A 23,189-nucleotide genomic window follows, 5' to 3' on the forward strand; every position below is an offset into this window, starting at 1 on the left:
AACGAAATGGACGGCTGAGATCAAAAGGCAAGGGGTTATAAATAGAACCCCCACACCAGACCACAAACCCTAGCCGCCTGCCGCTCGCCGGAGAAGACGAACCAGAAGCCGGCCGCCGCCACCCGCCGCCGTACCGGAGGAACTTCCGACCGCCGATCGAGGTAAATTTCGTACCCCCGACTCGTTTTTCTACGCTGATTCCTCCTGTGGCCAAATCGGAGCCAAAATCCCGGCCAAACGGCCGGAATACGCGGCCGAAGCCCAGTGGCGCCGCCGTGCTCCTTCTCGGTTTTTGCCTCCGATGAGGCCCTTCCCGGCCTCCGTTTGATGCAATTTTTATATCACCGTGATCACCATTTTTTTCTCTACAGGTTGACCGGAGCCGAATCACCAAAACATGAACCTCGTCGGAGAGCCGCCGCACCCGAGAGCGCCGCCGCCGGTAAGCTCCGTTTTTCTGTGATTTTTTGGCCCCCCGAGGGCCCTAGGGTTGTTTTCTCACAGGGACTGATGGGAGTGTGGCCGAATTCGGCCGAAAACAGCCAACCCGAGGCGACTCGCCGCCGCCAGCGGCGGCGCCGTCGCCGGAGCACGGCGGAGCCGCCGTGCCGGAGTTACGATTTGGGCCGAAAGAGGCCCTGGGCCTAATTTGGGTTTTTTTGGAACACGTGCAGGTACCAGTAGTGCGTTTCAGTTCCCCGAGGAAAATTCAGGGAAAATTAGGGACAGTCTGCAAGCGCACTGTGAAGCCGTGTTCGGACCCCGAAACGAGTAAGGACCCCTCACCCTATTTCCTATCACGGTATTAAAGTTCAAAATGATAAAACGGTATTCCTTGAATTAACGAATGTGTGAAATTGTTTAACGTGGCTAATGGAGCCCGAGTCTAGTGTGATTGGTGATTTACTGTTATTTGGCATGTTTACAGCTTTAAATACAAAATGAGGTTTGATGTGTTCATTTTACAGATTTGTGTGCATATACTACGTTTTTATTAATCATGGGTTGAATGACTGAAAAACTGATACTGTATGTTGTCTGTTTGGCATGAATTACGATTTGCTTGTTTAAATGTGAATTGATGGTGCTGACTGAGGAAAAGGAAAATGAAAGATTGTGTAGACTGATAATTGTATTATGGGGGTCAGCCTGACTAGATATTCTGGGAGATGGTGGACGGACCGGGTCCGTAGGGAACTCTACCGGGATTGTGGTCTCATATGCCGGACGGGGTATGGAGATCTTATGGTTTTGGTGCCCATACCGGACGGGGTATGGGGACGGCCCGTTTCACCCTCATACCGGACGAGGTATTGAGGTTTATGGTTTTGGCGCCCATACCAGACGGGGTATGGGGACGGCCCTGGAAACTGATTATGAATGTTAAAGGTTAACGGGTAGCGGAACCCCTATGGACCCCCACGGATACTAGTAGGCTGGTAAATGAGAAAAAGATATGTTGTACAATGATTGAATTACAAGAGGCGTGATAAGTGTTATGTTTTACAACTTATATTATTCCATGATTATGATAATATTATTGTTTTCTTATATTGTTTTCATAAATTCCACCGAGGTAAGTGGATGGAAAAGGTTTTTATGTTAATAAGCGAGTTTGTTGTAAATTATGCTCCATTGATCTTTTTGTGTTTTCTACCCACCTTTACCTCCGTGACGGTGAGATATCGTGATGTTCTTACTGGATTAGTGTAGCTCACTCCTTATTTAACCATTTCAGATTAGGAAGACATGGTTCCCGAGCCCGTTCCGCAGGAGGACGACGAAGGGGATGCCTAGAGACTCTGTAGTCATGCTCATAGCTTTGTTTTTCAAGTTTCTTTTTTAGTTAGTTTAACCTTTTATAATTTAAGTACGTTTTTAGTTTTCGTATAAGGGATGTTAACTGAAATTTTGACCTCGCTTCCGCATTTGATATATTTAAATACTCATTTCATTTTAATATTTCTGAAGCCGTTACAATGTTCATCTTGTTAACAATATAACGAGAGTGGTAACTCTACTTCTTTCATCCTCAAGACGCATACGAGCTTATCACTGGAATAAGAAATGGTTCAAGTGTTGACCCACTGTAACTTTTAGAATCATGGAGAAGAGGAGAGTTGCGCCAATTGAACAGGTGAAGCTTGTCAATTTTTAGATGTTACTGCTGAAAACTTTTAATGATTATTAGTAGTCAACATACATGTTAAGAGAAACATTATTGAACTATTATCTGCTTCTGTCGGTTTCCCATTTTACCATTTTGATATATATATATATATATGGGAGTATCTGCGTATTTGTGGAGTTCAAAGTTAGAAAAGGGTGGCTTTTATTATAGACAAAGTACAGTGGGAAAAAAACACACACACACAAACACACACGATAATGTGCTAAGCCTTTGCATCTGGCCACTAGCTTGTCTCCCGCCTAATCTCTGCGGCTAAACCGCAAGAACAAGGACTCTTAACTTTTTTTATTTCTTTCATTCTTATACATAGATGGATCGTCTGCATACATGGCCGCCCTCTACATGTATATACATATATATATATATAGAGAGAGTGGTCTACTCCCAAATTTGCTGGCCAAAGGGACAAGTGACGCTAGGCTGCAACTGGCACATGTTCGGAATGTTGCTGGCGACGCGGTACATCCTCCTCACCTGCTTCTGTCCCTGTTGTCCCTGTTGTCCCTGCGTTCTCTGTTGCTGAATTCTCACTGCGCGTCTCAGCACCGGGCACCTGCATTGTGGGTCAATGTTTCTCAGCTGTTGGCAGCATATCTGGAAGTCTTGTTGACCACGCTGCTGCTGCTGATTCTCCTCATCTTCATCATCGAGTAGCAATTCATCGTCCAGGCGAGGTCCCCTCGTGGTTTGTCTCCTGATGAATCGCTGGCAAGCTCTGAGTTGTTGGTGCCTCGCGAACTCCCGTTGGCATCTCTGTTGTTGTTGCTGTTGTTGATTCTCCTCATCCTCCTCGAAGTCGTATTGCAGGTCGAATCTCGATGCTTTGGCGAGGAGCAAGAAGAGAGCGAAGGTGGCGAAGAGAAGAGTGAGCTTCGACGCCATTGATGATGATTGATTTGTATTATAACTGATGGAGGGGTGAACTGGAGCGAGGGGAGTTGATGGGTATTTAAAGAAGATTGGGAGGGTTTGCATGGCGAGAACGTGTTAGATGAGGTGGTGATATTTGGTGAGATAAACTCACACGTAGCTTTACGCCATGCAAATACGCCAACTCAAAAATGGCTTTTGTCTTCTGCTTCTTTTTTCTACTGGTTTCACCTTGGAGATCCGTGCACACACCATTTTTTTTTTTGGGTGGAATATTAATATTATTTAACTTCTATAAAATATATACATATATATATATATATTTAGTGAGTTAATAATATAGCAATTGTTAATTCTTTCATTTGCATGTTAATTTTCTTGGGTTTTGCCTGCTTTTTAAATGCTAAATCAACATTACATAAGAAAAACTTTGATTTATTTTAATAAATCAAATTTTTAGATTTTATTAAAATATATAATCTGTTCAACTATGTATATTAGATATACTTATAAAATTTTACTTCAAAATTTTTATATCTCTTGAGCTTACTTTTGAATATTCAAATTTTATCTGGACAAATTTATTTGGGCTTTAAATTTAATTTTTAAATTTAGATATTTAAATATTCAACTCATTCTTCTCCTTGTCAGCAAACTTACTTGTTATCTTCACCTCCTATAAATCCTAATACAAACGAAACAACCAAACCACCATTGTCATCGCCCTCATCACATTTTTTATAATGGCATCAGGACATGCCCTCCCAAGCCTTGTCCACAAGATTCACCATTCATGTCTTCTCAATTCAGTAGATTCAAATTCACATGTCGGATACCTTCTTCGATTGCCAACAACTTAGTTATCGATTTTCGACCAATTCAAATAAATAGGTTAAGGGTTGAATCCAAAAATTAACACGAATTAGTTTGTGGAAGCAGTAAAAGAAAGATTTGAGATGAAGTATGGATGAAAAAGGAAAGAGGATACCGATCCACGAAGTTATCGAAAGTGTGTGTGGGGATCGTCTCAATGAATTTAAAAACATCAATGTTTAATTATTTTTTTATTTTAAATTTATTCTCGGTAGATTATCTTATACTTATTTTCGTTAGCAGTAAATAATTCGAAATTTAACATTTGGCCTAAAATTCTTTTTTTTTTTTATTTTACAGCTATTTTTCTACTATTGTTTTAGTTGTTTGTGCGTTAATTAACTTGATATTATTAATATTACTTTACGTAAATAAATTTTACAATTATTAATTATATTTCTTGTTCGAGATCCAACAATTTTTTTAGGGTTCATCTTAGTACGGAGATTTTGTATTTTGGCTACATTTGAGTGATGCTTAACTTGAATTCGGGTTTCATAGATGCCTTTGTTGGTATTCTACGTTTAAATACTGGGTAGTTTCTTGGTGTTATATTTGTTTTTGTCATATTATTTGCTTAATCACAGCGTAAAATTAGCAATTTAGCAAGGCCTCATTTTATCTAAAAAATTTAAAGGTTTGTTTTCAGAGGAACACAACATGGATTATCACGGCAAAAACATTAGTTGGGATTAATTTTATTCAAGTGAAAATCACACAGTGAGAAAGAACCACTAATGTGCTTTTACACCCACTATCTTCTCTCCCGCCTAATCTCTGAGGTTAAACCGCAAGAACAAGGACTGAACTTCTTTATTTCATTCATGCTTATACATACATGGCCGCCCTCTACATACATATCCATATATATATATAGAGAGAGAGAGAGAGAGACGGAGAGGTTTACACCAATTGCTGGCCAAAGGGACAAGTGAAGCTAGGCTGCAACTGGCACATGTTGGGAATGTTGCTGGCGATACGGTGCATCCTCCTCACCTGCTGCTGTCCCTGTTGTCCCTGTACTCTCTGTTGCTGAATTCTCACCGCGCGTCTCAGCACCGGGCACCTGCATTGTGGGTCAATGTTCCTCAGCTGTTGGCAGCATATCCGGAAGTCTTGTCGACCACGCTGCTGCTGATTCTCCTCATCTTCATCATCGAGTGCTAATTCATCTTCGAGGCGAGGTCCCTGCGAGGTTTGTCTCCTGATGAATCGCTGGCAAGCTCTGAGTTGTTGGTGCCTCATGAACTCTCGCTGGCATCTCTGCGGTCGTGGTTGTTGTTGGTTCTCGTCATCCTCCTCAAAGTCGTATTGGAGGTCGAATGTGGAGGCTTTGGCGAGAAGCAGGAAGAGAGCGAAGGTGGCAAAGAGGAGAGTGTGCTTCGGCGCCATTGAAGATGGTGACGATGATGATTGATTTGTATATTAACTGATGGATGGGCGGAAATGGAGTGGTGGGGGGGGTACTGATGGGTATATAAAGAAGATTTGAAGGGCTTGCATGGCGAGAGCGTGCTAGATGAGGTGGCGATGTTTGATGAGATGAACTCACACGTAGCTTTAAGCCATGGAAATACTCGAAGCCAGGAATGGCTTTTTGCCTTCTGCTTCTTTTCTCTACTGAGATCCGTGCATGGAATCGTCTGTTAGCTGCAAAATGAGGGAAAATTCCAACTTATTCACGTTAGATAAGACATTATTTATTAAAAATGCTTCTGAAATTAATTAGGTTAATTAATGGTCGATGAAAATGAAAACAATTTTTTCTTTCTTTCGTGAGGGATTTAGAAGAAGAACGAGTTTTAACCAATATACATACATCCATACATACATACATATATATATATATATTAATTAACTTTGATATATATATATATATATACATATACACAAACACACATATATTCAGTTCCACTTCTAAGAATTCAAATTTTATTTTCTGAACAAACTAAGTTGTGCTTTAAATTCGATTTAAAATTTAATTTGAATTCTTCTCTGATACAAATGGAGAACTTAAATTTAAATATTCAACTCAAACTTGAATTATTGAATGCATATTTTCTTTTGTCATAATAAATAGTTATTTTCTTTTTAATTTTATTTAAAATTAGTTTTTATAATATTTTTAGTATTTAAATTGAATGAAAATTTTCAACAACTGTTCAAGTCCCTTCATTCACTTTTCTTAAATGCCACTTATCTCAAATTTATAAACATAGTACAAGATAGTTGAAGTATTCTATTGAATTGTTAGGGCTTTATATATGTATATATATACTCGAGATCCTAATCCCGTACAAACTCCACTAAAAGCAATCAAACCACACCATTATCATCCTCCTCATCACATTTTTGATAGTGACATCAGGACATGCCCTCCCAAGCCTGGCCCACCATTGTCGATTTAATACATCAGAATTCAAATATGGGATACCTTCATCACTTGCATATTAAGATTAATTAGAAGATATTAAGATTAGTTTGTGTTAAGCTGAAATTAGTTTGTTATTTGTAATGTAACCGTTTTTGTTTTCTTCTGCCATTTGTTGTACAATGGTAGTATATATTCCATTAGGCTGTAAAAGTGAACTCAGAGAGTATTTTTTTCTTCATCATGCTGCTCTCTCTTTTGCCCTCTCTTCTCTTTTTCTAACATGGTATCAGAGCGGATTAATTAATCAAACATCCTTAGCTCAGTGATTGAGCTTCAAACATTTAATCTTCAATGGCTAGAGAGCAATCAGATGACCCCCAAAACCCGTTCTTCCTTCACAGTGTCGACCATCCCAGTTTAGTCTTGGTATCCAATCTTCTCAATGGCAACAATTACAACACATGGGAGAGAGCAGTCAGAATAGCACTGAACGCCAAAAATAAATTGGGTTTCATAGATGGAACCTACGATCAACCGAGCAACACCGACTCCACTGCTGCAGCTTGGTCACGTTGTAATAGCATGGTAACTTCTTGGCTGCTGAATGCTGTAACAAAGGAGATAGCCGATAGCTTGTTATACCATGAAAGTGCACGATCCATCTGGACCGATTTGCGACTTCGTTATCAGTAGAGCAATGCGCCGCTTATCTACCAACTGAAACAGAGCATGAACAACCTTGCTCAAGAGTCACTCAGCATCAACGCATATTATACGCAGATGAAAACAATCTGGGACGAAATCAAAACTTATCAACCAGCTCCAACCTATCATTGTGGAAACATGAAGGCGTGGAATGATTATCAGGAGCAAGAGTTTGTCATGACCTTTTTAATGGGATTGAATCCTTCCTATGCTGCTGTTAAGGCCCAAATTCTGATGATGGAATGTTCCCCATCCATTTTGAAGGCCTTCTCGCTGGTGGTGCAAGAAGAGCGGCACCGTGCAATCGACTTCGACGCATACACAGAAACGGCTCAAGGGTCTGGTTCTTCCATTGCCCTAACTCAAGATAGGAGAAGACCCACTTGTTCACATTGTGGACTTGTGGGCCACACTGTGGACAGGTGTTACCGTCTGCATGGCTACCCACCGGGCCTCAAACCCAAGCCTAAAATACACTCACCTATTTTTAATGATGGATATGTCCAAACACAAGCCCAAGCCCGCAACGCCTCAGCTCAGTCTCGGCCCACTCCTGGAACCAGATCATTTAATTCAACTGGCCCTCAATCCAGGCCCAGTTTTTTTTTTGCCCACCAAGCCTTGGCCCACGAAGAGTTTTTTCCAGAACACAGGTCTTCTTCCTCCTCGGGCACACACCCGATTGCGTGACCAGCGCAGAATTTCATTGCCTCCGTCGATGCCTGCTTACCGGCACTTAATTCCGCTGCACTTCTCGATGATTTAAGCACATCGCAAATTCAGAACATTATTTCCCACCTAAGTGCACGTCTCCACCACTCGAGCTCCACCATCTCACCGAACAGCCTCTCTAACCCCACCAATCACACTACTTCTGATCTTCATGCGGCAGGTATATCCTCCACACCCTTCTGCCTTTCAAATTTCACACACACTTACCTCTAAATATTGGATCATTGACTCTGGAGCCACACATCACATATGTTGTACACCCACCCTTTTCACAAATCTTAAACATGTTGCACCCATCCCAGTCACTTTACCAAATAGTAGTTTAGTGCTAGTCAATCAACTTGGAAATGTACTCCTCACCGACAACTGTACGGTTAATTTTTCTCTTAATTCTTGTGTCATCCAGGACCGCACTCGGGACTTGTTGATTGGGAAGGGTAGACGCATTGGCAACCTCTACTACTTAATTACTATATATTTTCCTTTTCTCGCTGTTAATTATATTTTCACTAACTCTAAAAGTAGCCTATGACACTTTAGAATGTGTCATCCTTCCTATGTAAAACTTCAGTATATTAATAAAGATTTACAGATTTCGAATATTTCTCATTGCTAAATTTGTCATTTGGCTAAACAACGTAAATTGTCTTTTATTTCTAAAAATAAATTATCTGACCATCCATCTGATTTAATCCACGTCGACATTCGGGGTCCCTTTTCTACACCCACTATCGAGGGATATAAATATTTTCTTACAATTATTGATGATTGCACTCAAACTACTTAGGTGTATCTCCTTCGTCAAAAGTCCGAAATTCTTACCGTTTTTCCTGACTTTTATACTCTCATCCTTACACAATATAAAACTCCCATTAAATATGTGAGATCTGACAATGTGCATGAGTTGAATTTTCATTTATTTTTCGTGTCAAAAGGCATTGTTTCTTATCATTCATGTGTTGAGGCTCCCCAACAAAACTCTGTTGTCGAACGCAAATATCAACACATTTTAAATGTGGCACGTGCCTTACTGTTTCAATCCATGTTCCCATTGTCTATTGAGGCGATTGCATCTTGACTGCTGCTTACATAATCAACCGTACACCTTTCCCCTTGTTGTCTAATAAAACTCCATTTGAACTATTAACTCACAAAAAACCATCTTATAATCATTTGCGTACCTTTGGTTGTCTATGCTACTGCTCTACTCTCGATAGTCATCGTCATAAATTTTCACATCGTTCTAAGGCTTGTATCTTCCTCGGTTATCCTTCGGGTTACAAAGGATACAAACTTCTCGACATCGAGAGCAATCAAATCATCATCTCTTGTAACATCATTTTTCATGAATATATCTTTCCGTTTCTTTCATCCCACTCACCTAGTCCTATTCACAATGACCTTTTTCAAGACCGTGTTTTATCTCTTCCTCTCCATACACCTACACAATCATCAGTTTCTCTTCATACACTGCATGAGTCTTCCCAAACACTATCATCTCGCCCTCTGCGTGGAACACGACCACCTTCTTATTTGTCTGACTATCACTGCTACCATACAGATACATATGCACTTTATCCCATTTCCTCATTCCTTACTTATACAAAACTTACACCTCAATATCAAAACTTTATTTGTGCCATTTCCTCCCACACTGAGCTTACCAATTTTTCTGAGGCTATCTAGTCTGATGTTTGGATGAATGCTATGAATGTGGAGCTATGTGCCTTAGAGAACAATAACACTTGGTCTATTGTTTCACTCTCACTTGAGAAGAAAACTGTTGATTGTAAGTGAGTTTATAAAATTAAATAACAAGCCGATGGGACTGTAGAAAGATACAAAGCCTATCGGGTTACTAAGGGCTACACACAACAATTTGGCATTGATTTCATTGACACTTTCTCTCCTGTTGTAAAATTGGTTACTATCAAAATTTTACTTTCACTGGCTGTTATTCATGGTTGGAGTCTGACTCAGTTGGACGTCACCAATGCTTTCCTTCATGGTGACCTTCACGAAAAAATTTATATGACTATTCCTCTAGGCTATTCTCCTCGAAAGGGGGAGACTCTTCCACATCAACCCATTTGCCGACTACACAAGTCAATCTATGGGTTGAGACAGGCTTCCCGACAGTGGTTTCATAAGTTCTCACAAGTATTACTTCAAGAAGGTTTCTATCAGTCACAATGTGACCACTCCTTATTTGTCAAGCAGCAGGGTAATGTTTTTCTAGCATTGTTGGTGTATGTTGATGATATTGTTATTGCTGGTAATGATGATCAGGCTGTCGAAGAACTCAAAGTTACACTCAAACAAAAATTTAAAATGAAAGATCTGGGGACTCTCCAATATTTTCTTGGACTTGAAATTACAAGAAATGACACATGAATCACCTTATACCAAAAAAAATATGCGTTGGATTTGTTAACTGAAACTGGATATCTTGGTTGTAAACCCTCATCTACTCCCATGGAACCCAATATTAAGATGTCTAAAGATGACAGAGAACTTCTGAGTGATATCACAAGTTATCGGCGACTGATTGGAAAATTGTTGTACTTAACCATCTCTCGCCCTGACATATGCTATTATGTCAATAGACTTAGTCAGTTTCTTGCTGCTCCCAGGACCAGTCACCTTCAAGCTGCTTTGCGGATTCTCCAGTATATCAAGAGGACACCTGTACAAGGTCTCTTCTTTCCTTCATCATCTGCCATTCAGATTAAGGCCTTTTTTGATGTTGATTGGGGCACATGTCCTAATACTAAAAGATCTCTAACTGGTTATTGTGTTTTTCTTGGGTCTTCATTAGTCTCATGGAAATCAAAGAAACAGCAAATTGTATCTCGATCATCTGCAAAAGCCGAGTATCGTTCCATAGCCAACACTACTTGCGAAATAGTATGGATTCTGAAATTGTTACGAGATTTAAGGGTGTAACATCAAGGTCCTGCATTACTTTACTGTGATAATCAGACAGCTCTACACATTGTTTCAAATTCAGTATATCATGAGAGAACAAAACATATTGAACTTGACTGCCATTTTGTTTGTGAAAGGATTCAAGATGGTACCTTGAAGACGATGCATATATCCACTCAGAATCAACTGGCAGATTTAATGACAAAGGCACTTCATCCTACGCAGTTCGAAAATTTATTGAACAAGATGAGAACAATAAATTTGTACTCTCCATCTTGAGGGGGAGTATTAAGATTAATTAGAAAATATTAAGATTAGTTTGTGTTAAGGTGAAATTAGTTTGTTGTTTGTAATGTAACCGTTTTTGTTTTCTTCTATCATTTGTTGTACAATGGCAGTGTATATTCCATTAGGCTGTAAAAGTGAACTCAGAGAGTATTTTTTTCTTCATCATGCTGCTCTCTCTTTTGCCCTCTCATCTCTTTTTCTAATATGCCAACAACCTAATTATGAACTTTCGACCAGTTAAACTCAACTGATTAAGAGTTAAGCCCAAAAATTAGCATAGATTGAAAAAGGAACAAGGGTAATGATCCACTAAGTTCTGGAAGCATGTCAGGATCGTGTCAAGAGATCTAAATACATCAAAGGATAAATGGAGATAAATGGAGTCTCAACAGGTTAGTGATGTTTGAATCTGTCAACATAATTAGCTATAATTTTGGTGATGTTAATTCCATGATTTTAGCCTATTATGTTCCTTAATAAGCTTCTATAATCATGTATTTGTATATTTCCTACTTAGTCTCTTTTTCCTCCTTATATATAAAGAGATTTTGTATCAGTAAAGTTGTTCAATTTGTTTTTTTTATTATCATTGTAAAGTTGTGATAATCAGAAATTTTTTTTTGTCATAAATATTTTTTTGGTTTGGCTTCTTGGCTATTGCATGCAATCATATAGTGTTCTTCGGTGCTTGTCTTTTACTTCCAACTATTTTTCATATGCACTTTATACTTTATCTCTTGTCATCTCCTACATTTTAAAGAATATGATATTATTTCTATTAAGTTTAATGAAAAAAACTATTCTTTTTAGAAGTTTCGTTTTCGAATGATCATAGAAGGAAAAGAATTATTTAGAATTTTAGAGGGATCATTGACAGAACCTTTTGACAATAAAGAAAAAGCAAAATAGAAGGCAAATAATACTAGAATTATTAATTGGATTTTGAATTATGTTGAGAAAGATATTGCTTCAAGTTTAAGATCTTTTTGTATTGCTAGTTCAATATGGGATCGCCTTAAGAAAGTGTACTCCCAAAGAAACAAAGCTAGACAATTTAAAATTGAATATGCTATTGCTAAACTTAATCAAAATGATCAGGATATAAGAAATTTTTATGCTGAATTGTTGGAATTATGGACTGAGTTAGTTATAACTTTGTTGAAAAGTCAGCCTACTAAGAGCTAAAAAAAGAAAGAGATAAGAGTAGAGTACTACAGTTTCTCTAGGAGTTCTACACTTTTGTTGATAAATTAATTGTCATGTCAGCATGTATTTGCATCACCGTGTTGATATGTTGCAAAAACATGCAAAAAAAGGATTAGTCTTTTAGCTGCAGCATATTGACAAGGATATGTTGGAGACTCTATTAATTTTTGAAAAAATTATCTAGATTACCTTACGAGTAGCCTCAAGGAGACTTCTATTAGATCTGGTGCGTCTGATAGACTCTTCGAAAGCTTCTTTTTTTGGATTTCATAGCCTCCTCCATAGCTTGCTCGAGTTCGTAGAAATGATCGTCACCACCTCCTTCCTGCAAAATTTTGGACACCATGCAGGACATAGACAAAATATTTAAATTTCTTAAGAAAATAAAAGATCCAGAAAAAAGCCACAGCAAGAAATTTTGAAAAACGGCTTTCTCGGTACTCTGAATAATTTTAAAATTTATGACATGTATCGACTGAATATATACCAGAGTACTAGATGAATGTAAAAGATGATATTCGGATATAGGCAGAATATTCATTCACTCCTGTGAGAAAAACAGAGCCCAACTAAAGATCAAGAAATAGAATATCTTAAGTTAGAAAAATAACATGAAGACACGAGACAGAAAAAGGAAATTAAGAAACAAAAAATTCTTTCTGAAAAGCACTCCAGCTACAATCAGCAGCCTATAAATCTCTCAACCATCAAATACACAGGCAAAAACATATTTACCATGTATGGATAAGATGCCCTCTACAGATAAACCAAAATTGACAAAATGGATGCCCATTTTGGAGTCTGATGTTGTCAAATTTCACTGATCCATTGACCTGAACAAGATCCGCACTCCAATATCCTCTCCACATCATGCAAATACTTTATTGTTGAGATCCATGGTATGGAATAGAAATAAAACAAGTAAATAAATGCAATGATTTTCAAGTTAAATGAAAATCATTTCCTAATTCATTTGTACACTGAATAGTGCTTATTGGCTGCTGCTCCCATCACAAACTTCTTCGCACTATGCTGATAAATAAGTTCCACAATCCCCTCTCCAACAACATCCATCTCAATAAGAAGTTTTTTCGCATTCACCTGAAGAAGAAGACATGAATGCCAGATTAAGCGAAAGTACAAGCAGACCGCCTATTTTTAAAGACCGCTATTCTTTGTTGATTTCACGACCACTTACAGATCAAACTGAAGTTGACCTGAAAAGATTAACACTTCAGTTGTAGTTTACCTAGCAGGAAAATTAACCATTGGAAACAAAAAGTGCAGATTTAAAAAAGTACCCTTCAGAGAGCAAATACACTGAAAATGACTTAGGCATTGGAAAATACTCACAGACCAACCAGTGCTATTTTGCAAGTTGAGGGCCAAGAAACTTGTTAAACGTGTTATTTTAGAGGTTTTTCTGAAGTCACTATATATATATACATATTTGCTCCCGGAACCGCATTATTTAGAATTTTGTGAGAATTGGAACATTGAGGACTAGGTTTGAGAAAGAGAAGGCATATTCTTGTCAAGTTCAATTTTCTAGCTCACTAACTGTTCAATGATTTACCTATTTGCATAACAAAACTCCAACACAACAACAAATTGAAAACAAAGTCTTCTTAAAAAAAATATGCACTGCTGTCTTCAGAATTCACTTGTTGAAATAAGGTTCATGACAAGCCACCTTTTAGAAATAACATTGTAAATCTTCACAATTAGGGGGAAAGAGGGAGGCAGGAGAACAAATCAATACATATAGTTCATAGATTGGGAAAAGAAAAGTACCCCTGCTTGGCGACAAATGTCAAGGTAATCGTCCAGGATCCTATACATGATTTTTCTCTCCACTTCTTTGATTGTCCTGAGTTCATATTCTCCAAGTTCGTCCACCAGAAAATTCTCATTAACTACCACAATCGCAAGAGCTACCCGATTCCTGGTTACAAAGTTGTTGCAACTAGCCATTGTGAGGAATTCAATTCTTACAGGTAAATGCTCAATACCCAAGTCAGCTTACAAAGTTGATCATGATTTCGTGCTTTCTGGGTCGTCTCAGACCTTGCGATTCACTCTTAATTTCCAAAATAAAAATATATTGAGATTTTTCACATACAAAGGGTTTACTTGTTACTAATATAGTTTAGCCTCGACTTTTTTTTAGATCCCGTGTTTCACTCTGATAGTATTATAAATCGGGTCGATGCAGAGGAAATGAACGCATTTACAACTATTAATTATTCTATTAAATAAGTAAAACATAGCTAAAAACATAATCTGAATTATGATTATGCCACATCACTTATTCTATTGGATCTTACGGAGCCTGCTCATGCACGACATGACATCGTCGAGTCTGATCATAGAAAAGATTCTCTTCAAGTAAACCAGCCTATCCTCTGTACGGGGCTTACACGGCGGTTGGAACAAAGACACATTTGATTGTGAATTCCAATGTAGCAGATAAAAACATATTTCTGCACGGCCCAATCAATAATTGTAGGAGTGAAATCTTGATATAATTCAAAAAAGCAAGGAGCAAGTCCCAGTCCATAAAATAAGAAAAAAAAAAACGTAATTTTCAAATTTATAGGATTAAACAAAAGGATTCGCAGATAAAAGCGCTAATGCTACAACCAGCCCATAAATTGTTAAAGCTTCCATAAAAGCTAGACTTAACAATAAAGTACCTCGTATTTTTCCTTCCGCCTCAGGTTGTCTCGCGATACCTTCGACAGCTTGGCCCGCAGCAGTACCTTGACCAACTCTAGGTCCAATAGAAGCAAGACCAACGGCCAACCCAACAGCAATAACAGAAGCGGCAAAAATCAGTGGATTCATGATAAGTTCCTCACACCAAAATAAAGAAATGGTTAATGATATAATCATCCAATGAATTATGACTTCATTATTTCATGGCTAATATTTATCTAGCCAAAGTAACTTGTTCCGACCTAGGATAATAAGTTCATGGGCGCAGTGTCAAACCAAAATACCCAACAAGCATTAGCTCTCCCTGAAAAGGAGGTGATCCAGCCGCATCTTCTCTGTAGTCTCAATAGGATCAATTATAACAAGTCACACACTCATATTCCGGAAATACAATACAGAAGAAAGAAATTTCACAGTCGAACTACCAAAACAGAATAGGCTAAAAATCCGAGATCTAAATGCTTCACTTCACTTTTTGTATTGAAAAGGCTAGGACTTCGTGGTTCTTGTGAGTATAATTCATTGAAATTCCGTCAAGTAAAACGGAAGAATTATAAATCTCCAAAATAAGAAGTCTTCGTATCTTAATGCATGTATTTAATTTATTCGGGGCTATTAGAGCGGGATCTACTTTTTTGAGAATATGAGTCGAAGCAATAACAAGAATATTTCTAGTGGAATATCTTTCACAATCCCTGTAGAGAGAGTTCACTAATAGACCGAGGGATAAGTAATTCGACTCATTCACATCCAGATCATGAATGCTTGGAATCCATATTATGCAAGGAGACATTGCTTTTGTTAATTCGAATTGAAGGGTGATATAAAATCGGTCTATTTCCGACATCATATCCATAGTTAGCGCATTCATCATAGTTAGAAGCTCTAGTTCCGTATCAAGTTCACGATCAATATCGTCACTATCATCAATATCGTTCCTAACATCAATATCGTCACTAGCATAAATATCGTCACTAGCATCAATATCGATATCATCAATAAAAAAACCTTTAGGCTTGTTATCCAGGAAGTTGTTCAGAAATACTATAATGAAAGGAACATAGGAGTTTGTCGCTAGATATTTGACCAAATAGGAACCTATAGAACCTATCACTAAAATACCCCTAGAGGGGGATAGGGCTAAGCGGAGCGAAAAGGGTTTTCTATGAGACGGAAAATGAAAACTATTAGCACCACACGAAGTTTGTGAATAAGTGATTGTCTGATAATGAGCAAGGAATATCTGTCTTTCTACTAAACAGGATGTATTGAACTCATAATTCATTAGATACTTTTTACGAATATCAACCAAGTATCGTAAGAGGAAAAGCAAATCAAATTAACAGCATTTTATAGAATTTCTCTTTCTCATTACTCTAAAAAAAAAGCGGATTACAATATCAAATGTTGACGCAACTCATGAAATCTCTGTAAAACTTCTCATTCAAATAAAAAATACAGGGAAATAAAAATCTACACTGACATCGAGATTACCCACTTATATATTTGCATATAAACCCTGGAAGTATTATTTGTAGAGAAACTTACAGATCATCTGAGCAGGCTAATGAACATGAAGAATACAAATATTCTTAGTTTGGAGACTCTCCAGTGCCCATAACAGAGTCAACTTGCTTTCTTCGACATCTTTCCCTACAGCAACGCACAATGTACCATCATGAACCATACGTGCCATTTTTCCCTGCACCTGTTCAAATTACCGAGAGTTGTCTATATGGAAGAGAAGTGGAAACAAGGATATAAGCTATAAGAATCGGAGTGCTCAAGTACCTGCTAATTTCCTTGTTTACGGGAAGGAGTTTCCAAGTCAAGTCAAGCCAAGTCAATAATGGCGATAGCCGGTAGGAACTATAGGAGGAAGAAAAAAGGTTTTATGTCGAAAATGGTACACTTCATTATTTTGAATTCATAGAGATGGGCGTAAAATAGTTTCTGAAAATGCCGTAATTAATGTAGTAAGATGAGCCTAAGTCTGGGCCTGGGTCTGGGCTTGAGTTTGGGCCTAGACTTGGGCCAGATATTGGGCATGGTCTGGTCATGGTCCTGGGTCTGGGCCTGAGTCTGGGCCTAGATCTGGTAATGGGCCTTGGTAGGGTATGTGTATGGGCCTGAGAAGGTCTAGGCCTGATTTGGGAATGAGTATAGACCTATTTGGGCCTTTGGTATGGGCTCACGCCTTGGTATGGGCCTGGGTCATAGGCTTGGATCGGGGTATGGGACTGGGTCTTGTTCTGGACTTGGGTCATGGGTCTGGGCCTGGATTTGGGTTTGGGCTTGGGTCTGGGATATGGGCCTGGGCCTGTGACTGGGTCTGGTCCTGGGTCTGATAATTGTTGAAACCCAACATTAAAAAAAAAACTATTTTAGTTAAATTTTGTATAACATTATAAATCTTTTAACTCCCGAGTCAAAATCCGTTTTCTTTTAAATAAATTAATAAATCTTTCAAGCCATGTTCATATAGAATTTCTCTACCTCTATTTTGTGTGTTGTACATTACGTTATTTCTATACATGTTTCTTTATTGTGTATTTTCGTAGTTATTTATTTTTTACCCTTCAAAAATAATAAACTAAATTCTTATAACTATAGGACGTAGTATATGTATATAGAAACCGAATTATTGTTTATTAAGTTTTAATTTTTTTAGTCACTAATTTTATTTTTATTATTTTATTATATTAAATTATTTTTTAATTGTTGTTTATTTGGTTATCAGAGTGAGAGAGTAAAATAATTATTTTGTTTTCAAAAATTGTTATTTTATACGTAAATTATCTTTCTTTTTAAATTAGACAATAAATATTTTATTTTTATAAACCATTATACATTTTGTTCTCTCATTGTTTACTCTATTTAAACACTTTTTTTTTTAAAAAAAAAAAACTTTCTTTTCAATTCGAATTACGTGCACATATTTTTTGAAATAAAATTAAAAAGACTATATGTTAAATTATTTATTTTTTAAGGAAAAAGAAAAAAAAAACAAGAAAATTAAGAGAAAAAATGTAGCGGGGCGGTGCCTGACGATGCCAAGACACAGCGTTGGTTTCCATTGGTTGTGTCTTGGTAGAACTTTATGTTGCCTGAGTTGACGCAAGAACTTCCTTCTCGCACTAAAGTGGTTGTTGAAGCATGCCTATCTATACAAAGACTGGTACAAGTATTGAACTCTCTCTTCTGTCTCTCAACTATCCTTTCACCAATCCTTTTTTATCTACAAATTAAAGATGATGTTTAAAAGAAAAAAGTTCTGAACATTTTTACATCATTACTTAAAATGGAATCTCCATATTTCTCAGCAACAGTGAAATCATCTTATTTGTTTATTACGCCCCAGGAATAGAGTACTATAGTTTCTCATGAAATTCAAACATGAATATGAGAATATTCGAGCCAACATAATAAATTACGAAATAACAGATATTGATTCAATTTTAGGTGATCTTCTTCATGAGGAAACCAGGCTATGCACTCAAGCTGTTTTGGATACTAAAACTAATTTTGTTGATATTATTTTTTTAGTTTCTTGTGGCATGCATCAAATAAAGCAATCAAGTGGAGATTATAGCAAAGTTCAATGTTGATTTTGTAATAGCATTGGACATATACAATGTCATCGTAAAAAGAGGAATGAATATAACTATTGTAAGAAGAAGCGACATGTGATTTTTGATTGTTGATTCTCGCAAAAGAACAAACAAAATCAATCTGCATTTTTCACCAACAGTTTGAGTGAAGAACATGATAAGGCTGGTGGTTCCTCTAGTAGCAACTTGAACATCAATGAAGAACTCATACAACAGATGATTCAAACTACCTTACAAACAGCTTTACCAAGTGTTATTTCCTCTGCCCTTTCTGCTTGCTGTTTTATCAGGTAAAATCAATCATTCATCTCCTTGGTTCCTTGGTTCTGCAGACTTTAACCAAATATCCAACCATAAACACAATATTTCAAAAATTCAATCTTATCCACCAAATTAATTTATTATTGCTGCTAATGGAGAAAAATTACCTATCAAGTCCATAGGAACACTTTCACTAAATAAATCCATTCCACTTTCTAATTCTCTTTATGTCCCAAATTTAACTGCAAACTTAATTTCTATTAGTCAATTAGTTGATAAAAAATATTCAGTTAATTTTTCTACTATTAGTTATTCTATATAGGACCTTTAAAATGGGAAGGTGATCAGGAAAGGGCATAAACAAGGACAATTATTTCACTTGAACATGGATAATCAATCTTCTCGAGATCATGCATCTTCTTCTTTTTGTTGTTATGTTTCTGCTTCAAATAATGGTAATAAAAAGTAGTATCATGCAAGTAGATTTAAATATATGTTTGATTCTGATGTTCTTTATATTCTTTTAAAAATTGACAGTAATTTTTTAAATTTAATTGTGACAGTTGTTCTCATGCTAAAGCTACAAAGTTATTTTTTGCTCCTAGTTTTTCTAATGTTGATGTACCATTTGATCTTTGTCCATATTGATTTATGGGAACCATCATCATCTTTGTCTAGGTTGGATTATAAATATTTTTTTAATTATTTATTGACCATTACACACGTTTTACTTGAATATTTTTCTTACGTGCTAAATTTGATTTTACAATTATAGCAAAAACTTTTGTCAATATAATTGAAACACAATTTGATAAGCTTATTAAGTCTTTTTATGTTTGACTTTGGAAGAAAATTTTGTTATTCACAATTTATTATTTTTTTTAAAAAATAAATTTTTACGTCAACTATATTGTCCCCAAACTTTAGAATATAACAAAATAGTTAAATGAAAATACCAACATGTTGAAATTGTTTGTACTCTCTTACTCTAATTCTCATGTCCTATAGAATTTTTAGGTGGAAACTGTTCATATAATTGTTTTTCTTATTAATCGACAACTTACACCTGTACTTAAAAATAAAATATTTTAATTTTATTTTTAAAATAAAGTACTTAAGTACTCATATTTTAGAATCTTTGATTATATTTACTTTGTCTTAATGCCTCAATGCCTCATGCATGAACGAATAATTTCTCCAAGTCTGTTAAATGTATGTTTCTTGATTATAGTGACAAATATAAATGCTATCTATATAAATACTAAACCTTATTCCATGTATTTACATGAGATTTCTCTTTCTTATTCTTAAACAATTCTTTGAGAAGACTTAGTTGATCCATGATTTATATTTCATGTTTCTATATAAATGCTATCTTTGTTATGATTTTATAGCAATAAATAGGATGTTATGATTTTATAGCAAAAAAAAAAAAAGAGTATATATGGTATCTTTTTTGAAAATATGTATTATTTTTCTTCTCTTCTTCTACAACTTCTGATAATAAATCAGAGCAATTTAGAAACTAATTCATCCGAGACAAATGAAAATTCTTTAATGCCTCTGACTTGATCATCCTCAATCTCCAGCATCACCTTCTCCTACTTCACCTCATCAACCACGTCGGTCATCTCGTTCTAATTTTGGGAAACCTCCAAATCGATAAGGTTATTCTCCATAAAGGTATGATCCTTTCATTGCCTATCTTATTACTCTTTATTCAATTTTCATACCTTCTACTTATAAGCACTGCTGCAAAAACTGCATGTTGGAAAATTGTCATGGATGAGGAAATGTGTATAAACTTGTGATAAATTTTTCAGGACCGAATTTGGAAAAGGAGAAACTAAAAATCCTGCTAATTAATTACAACAATTAAAATTCAAAAGACCAAATTTGAAAAGAAAATAAAAATCAGATCAGAAACAATTTTTACAATTAAGCATACATTTTTGCCTCTGCTAAATCTTGGAATGATCAGGTCATTTGAAGGTTATAATTTAATGAGAAAGTTAGCAAGTTATTATAAAACAAATAAATTAAGAAGAACAATGCAGGGGGCTTTTATTATATAAATGCATGCAGCAAACCATACACACACGATAATGTGCTTTTACACCCACTATCTTCTCTCCCCCCCAATCTCTGCGGCTAAACCGCAAGAACAAGGACTCAACTTCTTTATTTCTTTCGTGCTTACACATACATGGATCCTCTGCATACATGGCCGTCCTCTGCATATATATACATATACATATATATAGAGAGAGAGAGAGACGGAGAGGTTTACACCAATTGCTGGCCAAAGGGACAAGTGACGCTAGGCTGCAACTGGCACATGTTGGGTATGTTGCTGGCGATACGGTGCATCCTCCTCACCTGCTGCTGTCCCTGTTGTCCCTGTGTTCTCTGTTGCTGAATCCTCACTGCGCGTCTCAGCACCGGGCACCTGCATTGTGGGTCAATGTTTCTCAGCTGTTGGCAGCATATCTGGAAGTCTTGCTGACCACGCTGCTGCTGCTGATTCTCCTCATCTTCATCATCGACTTCTAGTTCATCTTCCAGGCGAGGTCCTCTCGAGGTTTGTCTCCTGATGAAACGCTGGCAAGCTCTGAGTCGTTGGTGCCTCACGAACTCCTGTTGGCATCTCTGTTGTTGCGGTCGTTGTTGGTTCTCCTCATCCTCCTCAAACTCGTATTGGAGGTCGAATGTGGAGGCTTTGGCGAGGAGCATGAAGAGAGCGAAGGTGGCGAAGAGGAGAGTGAGTTTCGACGCCATTGATGATGATGATGATGGGGATGATTGATTTGTATATAATTGATGGATGGATGGAAATAAAGTGGGGGAATTGATGTGCATTTAAAGAAGCTTTGGAGGGTTTGCATGGCGAGAACGTGTTAGATGAGGTGGTGAAGTTTGGTGACATAAACTCACACGTAGCTTTACTCCATGCAAATACTCCAACCCAAAAATGGCTTTTGGCTTCTGCTTCTCCTTCTTCTCTACTGAGATCCGTGCATGGAGTTGTCTGTATTCTACGAAATGAGGGAAAATTCCACCTTATTCACGTTACATAAAACATTATTTATTAAAATATATTATTTAACTTCAATAAAATATATATTTAATTTATTTCATTAGTTTTTAATTAAATAACCACTTTTAATGAGTTAATAACTGTCGTAAAAATTAACTTTTAGTTAAGATAAATTTTTTTAAAAATTGAAAGATAATAATATATACACTAAAAATAAAAAGTAATATATATGTAACGAACTCGGAAATTCAAAGTAAATAGATAATAATTTAAGTGCGGAAGCGAAATAAAATGGTTAAGATTTATATTTCTTACACAATAACTTAAAAATATTAAACAGCGTTATAAAATTCACCATTTTGAAAGAAACAAAAGAAATAAGGAAATAAATGGAAAAGATAAAATATCTAGTATCTACTCGCAATCTTCTTGCGGATCGGGCTCTGAAACCTAGTTCTCTTGATCTGAAATGGTTAAATAAGGAATGAACTACACTAGCTGAGTAAGGATATTACACTATATCACCAACACAGAAATAAAAGTGGGTATAAAAATAAAAATAACAGATGGAGCACTAAATTTAATAAATCTATTTATCAATTATAAAATTATTTACCGTTCACTTACCACAGTGGAATTTATGAAAACAACTTATGCAGACAATAATATCATACAGATAATAATTTTATGTAAGAGCAGCAACATAACACATATCATAAACATATACACATCGTCAAATAACCAAACAATAACTGTCATCTTTTCACCAGTCTACTAAGTATCCATAGGGATTCATAGGGATGTTCTCGCTATACGTGATCCCTTTCCTTTAACAATCTCAATTACGGGCTATCTCCATACCCCGTCCGTTATAAGCACTAAATTACCAAGTCTCCATACCCTGTCCAGTATGAGACAACATTCACAGTATCCGGTCCGTCCACCATCTCCCAAGATATCTAGTAGGCCTGTCGTTTTATCTGTTTATTTAATCACACAACTTTTTCATTTTTTTAGTCTCTATTTTCTAAATCAACCATGATCACATAAGCAAACAAACATGCATCAGGGAATGCAATCACATCTCAATTTTTCAATCAAACATTAGTCATGTAAGACAACAATTCATGCATTCAAACCATAAAATTGATAAACTAGATATCATCATACTTTTAAACTGTAAAATAAATCAATAGAAATTAACAAAGAATAATTTTCGGTTCGGGCTCCATTAGTAATTCGTAATTAATTATGTATATTTATTTAAATTCGCACAAAATGCTATATTATTATTTATTTAAACTTCAATTCTATGATGAGGAATAAGGTGAAGGATCCTTACTTGATTTGACGCCCGAAAAGCTAAACTGTTTACTGCGCCTATGGGCGGTTATT

General features: G+C 36.5%; 3 protein-coding genes and 1 pseudogene across 3 annotated transcripts; 1 reads left to right on the forward strand and 3 right to left on the reverse strand.

Moving 5' to 3' along the window:
* Positions 1-2,315: 2,315 nt before the first annotated feature.
* Positions 2,316-3,118, reverse strand: LOC110821185 (2S seed storage protein 2 pseudogene; annotated as a pseudogene).
* Positions 3,119-4,599: 1,481 nt separating this feature from the next.
* LOC110821163 (sweet protein mabinlin-4-like) lies at positions 4,600-5,379 on the reverse strand. The gene has a single exon (XM_022050892.2). The coding sequence runs from the start codon at positions 5,324-5,326 to the stop codon at positions 4,838-4,840; it is 489 nt and encodes a 162-aa protein (XP_021906584.2). The 5' UTR covers positions 5,327-5,379; the 3' UTR covers positions 4,600-4,837.
* A 1,280-nt stretch (positions 5,380-6,659) lies between these two features.
* LOC148266115 (uncharacterized) lies at positions 6,660-7,001 on the forward strand. Its single transcript, XM_088220553.1, has one exon. The coding sequence runs from the start codon at positions 6,660-6,662 to the stop codon at positions 6,999-7,001; it is 342 nt and encodes a 113-aa protein (XP_088076679.1).
* Positions 7,002-20,796: 13,795 nt separating this feature from the next.
* Positions 20,797-21,594, reverse strand: LOC110821164 (2S seed storage protein 5-like). Its single transcript, XM_022050893.2, has one exon. It carries the CDS (start codon positions 21,533-21,535, stop codon positions 21,044-21,046), a length of 492 nt encoding a protein of 163 aa, XP_021906585.1. The 5' UTR covers positions 21,536-21,594; the 3' UTR covers positions 20,797-21,043.
* Positions 21,595-23,189: the final 1,595 nt, after the last annotated feature.

The sequence above is a fragment of the Carica papaya genome, chromosome 5 (assembly GCF_054855325.1).
Source record: "Carica papaya isolate Zhongbai chromosome 5, ASM5485532v1, whole genome shotgun sequence".
NCBI classification, from domain to species: Eukaryota; Viridiplantae; Streptophyta; class Magnoliopsida; order Brassicales; family Caricaceae; genus Carica; species Carica papaya.